Source organism: Chrysochloris asiatica, unplaced genomic scaffold, assembly GCF_000296735.1.
Source record: "Chrysochloris asiatica unplaced genomic scaffold, ChrAsi1.0 scaffold00303, whole genome shotgun sequence".
Classification (NCBI taxonomy): Eukaryota; Metazoa; Chordata; class Mammalia; order Afrosoricida; family Chrysochloridae; genus Chrysochloris; species Chrysochloris asiatica.
Window position 1 is genome coordinate 521,829 of NW_006408821.1, and position 6,960 is coordinate 528,788.

General features: G+C 37.6%; 1 protein-coding gene across 1 annotated transcript in view; it reads left to right on the forward strand.

Moving 5' to 3' along the window:
• The window catches only part of CENPC (centromere protein C), a 167,360-nt gene that overhangs the window by 40,631 nt on the left and 119,769 nt on the right, over nucleotides 1–6,960 (forward strand). The window contains exon 6 of the mRNA XM_006874819.1: nucleotides 4,666–4,951. Within this exon, the coding sequence (XP_006874881.1) occupies nucleotides 4,666–4,951 (286 nt within the window). The remainder of the gene's footprint in view (nucleotides 1–4,665; nucleotides 4,952–6,960) is intronic.

Below are 6,960 nucleotides of genomic sequence, written 5' to 3' on the forward strand. Positions count from 1 at the left end.
AGCAGCTGTTCCCTCCTGACAATATGTCCAAAGTTTGAGAGGCGAAGCTTAGCCATCCTGGCCTCCAAGGAGCACTCTGGCTGCACTTCTTCCAAAATAGATCTGTTGGTTCTTTTGGTAGTCCACGGCACTTTTAGTATTCTCCTCCAACATCTCTAGTTATGTTTAAATCCCTGTAAAGCCTGTTAGAATGCTATGGGAACTTGCTGGACAAAGCCTGAGAGCTGTAGCCACTGGATACAGAATGTTGGCCTTGTTGTGTGTAGCTGTGAGCTCTGGGTGAGGCCTTCACTGTCAACCAGGTCAGGACTTTGGGCATGTGCAGGCACTGGGCAGAGTCAAGTGTGGCTGGGTGGAGGTAGGAGATGGAGAAAAGTGGCTCAGGCCCCACTAGTCAGGGACTGGAATTGTAGCTGTTGATGGTGGTCCTTTTGGCTGCTGCCCTATTGGTGTGGCTTCTTGATCATGTGCAGCTGCTGTATATCTGCTGAGTGGTTGAATGAAGCCAGGAGGAAGGGAAGGAGACAAACAGAGAAGGAAGTGCTGTGCTGGGGAGGATTGGGATGCACTCTGGAACCCTGCCACTTGTTCACTCTGAAATCTTTGGAATCTTTAAAACCTTTAGGGGAAAATAAATAACAGGAGAATTTGTTTGCCTTTAAAAATAATCACAAAATAAAACTTTATGGGACCATGAATTTGTATGTGGTTGTATGATGCCATAATAGATGTTACGTGGCATGTAGTCATACACACACACACACACATAGGTTCAATAAATTGTGATATATATATATATGGCTCACAGTCTGCTGTCAGTAAATAGTTTTTACTATTCAAAGGAACAATGTTCCTACAAAGATTTACATGCAAGTTCAACTTTGTTAGATAATGTTTGATTAGTTTACAGAGTAGTCATTTCAGTTTGCAGCTGTACCAACTGGTTTGTTTTAAACACCCCCCCCCCCAACCTTGTTTTTGTTTTTTCTTTTAAAAAATAAGTTTGTTTAATCAGAATTGGTAATGTGTTAAATATTGTCGTTAATAATTTATCTCTGTGTCCTGGTGTGGTGCTGCTAACATCAAGGTCATAGTTCAAACCCACTATTAGCTCCTTGGAAACCCTATGATGTTGTTGTTAAGTGCTGTTGTGCCTGTACACTATGAGTTGGAACTGACTTGATGGCACTAGACAGCAACAACAACACATTGTGAGCTTCTATACTAAGACCTACTAAAAAGGAGGAAAGGCAGATGACTTCTCAATGTTTAGCCACTAAAACCTACTGAATAGCAGTTAATGTTGTCAGATAGCATCAGAGTAATGAATATTGAAACATGATGAAGAGTACCAGAATATTGTCAGATATAGGGTTGGATTTGAGTACCTCAGGTTGGAAGGAACTTGGAATACAATTGGGGAAGAACTGCCTTCTCAAAGTTGAGTTGATAATGATGACACCAATGAATAAAGCCTTTGGGACCTTCACTAGTTTATGGGACACACCTCAAATTGAGGAGAAACAGCTGTTAAACATTTGTTAGTAATTGGAACATGGAATGTAAGAAGTATGAATCTAGGAAAATTGGAAGTTATCAAAATTGAACACATGAAGATTAATAGCCTAGGAATTAGTGAGTGGAAATGGACTGACAGTGACCATGTTGAATCTGACAGTGATATGGTTTACTATGCCAGGAATGAAAATTAAAGAGGAAAGGTGTCACATTCATCATCAAAAAGAACATTTCGGGATTTGTCTTGAAGTATAATGCTGTCTGTGATAGGGTAATATGGTATGGTGCTGTGGGATAATGCACTGGATTGCAAGGTTGATTTGCACCTGGAGCTTACCAGCAGTTTCTTGGAAACCCAGGGTCACTATGTGTCAGAACCGACTTGATGACAAGCAGCAACATAAAGAATAAAAGTTAATGCCAATATTATTAAAATTTACGCATGAACCACTAGCCAGTGTTGAGAAAATGGAGGAATTTCTTCAGTCTGACATTGATGAAACATACAATTAAGATGTGTTGATAATTACCCGTGATTGGAATGCAAAGTTTGAAAACAATGAGGAGGGTTCAGTTGTTGGAAAATAGGGCCTTAGGGATAGAAATGGAGCTGTAGATCACACGGTAGAATTTTGCAAGACCAATGACTTTTTCATTGCAAATACCTTTATTTAAACAACATAAAACATGAGTATACACATGGACCTCACCAGATGAAATACTCAGAAATCAAATTGACTAAATCTGAAAAGAAACAGTGGAAAAGCTTCATATCATCAGCAAAGACAAGTCTAGGGGCAGGCTGTGGAACAGATCATCAACTGTTCATATGCAATCTTAGGCTAAAGCTAACAAAAATGAAAACAAGTCCACGAGAGCCAAATTTTGACTTTGAACATATCCACCTGGATTTAGGGATCATCTCAATAACATATTTGATGTATTAGACACAAATGGCCGAAGACTATAGGAATTGTGGGATGGCATCAAGACCACCATACAGGAAGAAAACAAAAGGTCATTAAGAATATAAGAAACAAGGAAAAGACCAAAATAGATATCAGAAGAGAGCTGAAACTTGTTCACCATTGAAGAGATGGGAAAGCAGATGGAAGAAATGAGGAGGTAGACGAGTTGAATAGAAAATTTCAAAGGGCAGCTCAAGATGACATAGTCAAGTGTTACAGTAAAATGTACAAAGACCTGGAGTTAGAAAACCAAAAGGGAAGAACACCCCCCAAATTTCTCAAGCTGAAACAATTGAAGATAAAATTTAAGCCTTGACTTGCAATATTGAAGGATTCTATTGGCAGAATATTGAATGATGCAGAAGGTATCAAAAGAAGATGGATGGAGAGATGGACGATGTTCAACCATTTCAAGAGATAGCATATGATCAAGAGTCAGTGGTACTGACGGATGAAGTCCAAGGTACATGGAAGGCATTGACAAAGAGCAAGCCTTCCAGAATTGATGGAATGCAATTGAAATCTTCAGTTTTCAGTTACTGTTGTCCGATGAATAATTTCTAGAGCACAGTGTTGTATTTAGAGGGCAGAAACAAGTAGGAGAAAATGTATCTGTGCCATCTTGTTCCAGAACAGAAGCCCTTTTTTGGTGTCATTTGAACATTTCATTTTTGCTTTACTAATCCTAAAGAAAGACTCTCAGACAGACTTTTCTGCCTTGGTGATCCAGCAGCAGGCAGGACTAGTGGTGCCCACACCCTCTCCCACAAAGCTTGAGCAGCGTCATAGTTAGTAGCCTAGTCACAGCTCATGGAATTGAAACCCCACTGCCAGCTTTCAGGGTGCTTTCGGTGGCATCACCTACCAGCACAGAACTCCCGACAAGGTATTTCTATTGCAGACAGTCAAGAAGCCAACATGGAATATATTCCCGGCAGAAAACATAAATATCACTTTTAATGTGGAAGAAATTATTCTAAAACAAGTTATAGTGAATTACACGACTGAAGTACTTTACCCTCTATTGGGACAAGGTACTGCACCAAAAGTCAACTTCACATTTTAGGGAGAAATTGAGAAGGACTCAGATAAAGAAGGTAATGTATTTCTCCATACTCAAGTCTTTGAAGAAACCACTAGAAGCACAAAATATGCCAGACAGTTTTGGAAATGAATCCCCAGAAATGAAGCCAATTTGACATTTAGCCTGAGTTGCATGTGGTTATATAATATGGCAGAATTTTACTCAGAATACATGGTGGTATAAGATGGTAAAAATTTAAACTGTCAGGCAAGTGCAAAGAAATGATGACTTTATTGAATTTTAGACTATACCGTTCTACTTCATGACCTTGTATCTCAGAAAATTGTTTCTTGGCAATGCAAGTTCTCTGGCATTCATAATATGGTGCTAAAGTAAACCACATTTGCCAAAGGAAGCATGCTTGGAATAATCCAAGACCTTAATTCTGGTATGAAGTGACAACCTGCTTACTAATGATGCCTATGCCACTCTTTATTTGTATCCAGTTTAAGGAGCCAATTCAATTCCGAAGTGTCACTTTGTATAAATGCCTTGATTCCAGTGTAATTATATAGATTCCATAATGAAAAGTATCACTGTGTGAAAACATCTTAATTACACTGTAGTCCTATATATGTTGTTGTTAAGTGCTGTTGAGTCGGTTCCGACCCATAGCGACCCTGTATAGGGTTTCCTAGGAGCAGCTGGTGAGTTTGAACCGCCGACCTTGCAGTTCAAACGGCTTTGCAGTCTGGTGCATTAACCCACAACACCACTCTATAATAAAAAGCTACAATTGCCCTCGCCCCCAATCTCATCATTTCTCTAGTCTAGTTCATTACTTTAGTTGAATATATATTTATTCAAAATTCAAGATTGTTATCAATAAATTTGTTAGTTTTGTTTGAAGATTTATGTCATTTTAAAATTTAAGATAGCATGGAACAAATACATGCCTCATTTCATTAATTTCATAAATTAGAATATTAAAAGTACTTATGTAATTAAAGATCTTTGGTTCTAACCATAATGAATTGTGAGTCATTTAAAGGTTATTTCTAATTAAATTACTACTTCATTTTTAAGAAGCACATTTGATTCTAATGTTGTTACTATTTTTTAATTGATAGCTATCTTTATATCATTTTCTTCTAGTTCAGGCCCATGAAATTCACCAGAAAATTCTGACAACTGATGTTGATTTTGAAAATACAGATGACTTGGAAGTTGTGTCAAATAGAAAACAAAATGATCATCAGAATGAAGCTCAGGAAGAATTTTACTTATCTGTTGGCCCCTCTTCTGTTGTTTTGGATGCAGAGACATCTTTATCGCAGAATGCTGTTCTGTCGATTGCCCAAAAGAGTGATGCTTATACTTTGGAAAATTCTGTAAATATGCCGTCTTCAAGTAAAGAGATTTCTTTTAAAACCAAGAAAAGGTAACTTTGTATTTAAATATTAATTGTTTAAAAATGTAATCTTTTCTATTGTAGAGTTAGTCATTCAGGCTTTTAATGTAGTTTTACATTAAGAATTAAGGAATTTTAAGATGTTTTAATAAAACAATAATATACATTCAGGATATAATCTGCTCATATTTTATAAGGCATTAAAGAGTACTTCAGACAAGTTTGGAGGTAAATTTTTCTATCGACTGGGAAAATGCTACCACACGTCTGTCAGTTTGTCATACTGTAGTGGCTTGTGAATTGCTATGATTCTGGAAGCTGTGCCACCGGTATTTTAAATACCAGCAGGGTCACCCATGGTGGACAGGTTACAGATGAGCTACCAGACGAAGACAGACTAGGAAGAATGAGTGATGAACTACTTCTGAATATTTAGTCACTTAAAACCTTATGAATAGCAGAGAAACACTGTCAGATATAGTGCCAGAAAATGAGCCCGTGAGGTTGGAAGGCACTCAAAATGCGACTGGGGAAGAGCTGCCTCCTCAAAGTAGAGTTGACCATGATGAAGTGAATGGAGTAAAGCCTGTGGGAATAAAGCCCTTGGGACCTTCATTTGCTGATGGGGCACATCTCAAAATGAAGAGAAACAGCTGTAAACATCCATTAATAATCAGAACATAGAATGTACAAAGTATGAATCTAGAAAAATTAGAAATTGTCAAAAATGGAATGGAATGCGTAAACATCGATATCCTAAGCATTAGTGAGCTGAAATGGACTAGTATTGGCCACTTTGAATCAGACAACCACATGATTTACTATGCTAAGAATGACAAATTGAAGAGGAATGATGTTGCAGTCATTGTCAAAAAGAACATATCCAGGTCAGTCAAGAAGTACAACACTGTATGTGATAGGATAATATCCATGCGCCTACAGGCAAGCCCAGTTAATACCACAATTATTCAAATTTACGCACCAACCACTAGAGCCAGTGAGGATGAAATAGAAGAATTCTACCAACTTCTTCAATCTGAAATTGATCAAACATGTAATAAAGATGTATTGATCATTGCTGGTGATTGGAATGCAAAAGTTGGGAGCAAAGAGGAAGGATCAGTAGTTAGAAAATATGGCATTGATGATAGAAATGATGCTGGAGATGGTATGATAGAATTCTGCAAAACCAATGATTTGTTCATTTCAAATACCTTCTTTAGTCAGCATCAGAAATGCCTGTACACGTGGACCTCGCCTATGAAATACATAGAAATTAAATTGACTACATCTGTGGAAAGAGACGATGAAAAAGTTCCATATCATCAGTGAAAACAAGGCCAGAGGCAGACTGTGGAACAGACCATCAATTGCTCATATGCAAAATCAAATTGAAGCTGAAGAAAATGAAGACAAATCCATGAGAAACAAAATATGACCTTGAATATATCCCACTTGAATTTAGAGATCATCTGAGAAACAGATTTGATACATTAAATACTAAAGACTGAAGACCAGAAGAGTTGTGGGATGACATTAAGAACATCATACAGGTAGAAACCAAAAACTCAGTAAGAATGAAAAGGTCAAAATGGATATCAGAAGAGACACTGGAACTTGCTCTTCAGCATAGAGATGCTAAAGCAAATGGAAGACCTGAGATACAAGAGCTGAACAGAAAATTTCAAAGATCAGCTTGAGAAGATAAAGCCAAATATTACAATAAAATGTGTAAAGATCAGGTGACAGAAAACCAAAAAGAAGAACACACTCAGCATTTCTCAAGCTAGGGGAACTGAAGAAAAAATTCAAACCTTGAGTTTCGTTGTTGAAGGATGCAGAAAGCATCAAAAGAAGATGGAAGGAATACACAGAGTCACTGTACCAAAAGGAAATGGTTGATGTTCAAGAGCCAGTGATACTGAAGGAAGAAGTCCAAGGTGTTGAAGGAATTGGCAAAGAACAAGGCACCAGGAATTGATGTTAAAAATTGAAATCTTTCAAGAAAGATCTTTCATTCATCTATGCCAAGAAATTTG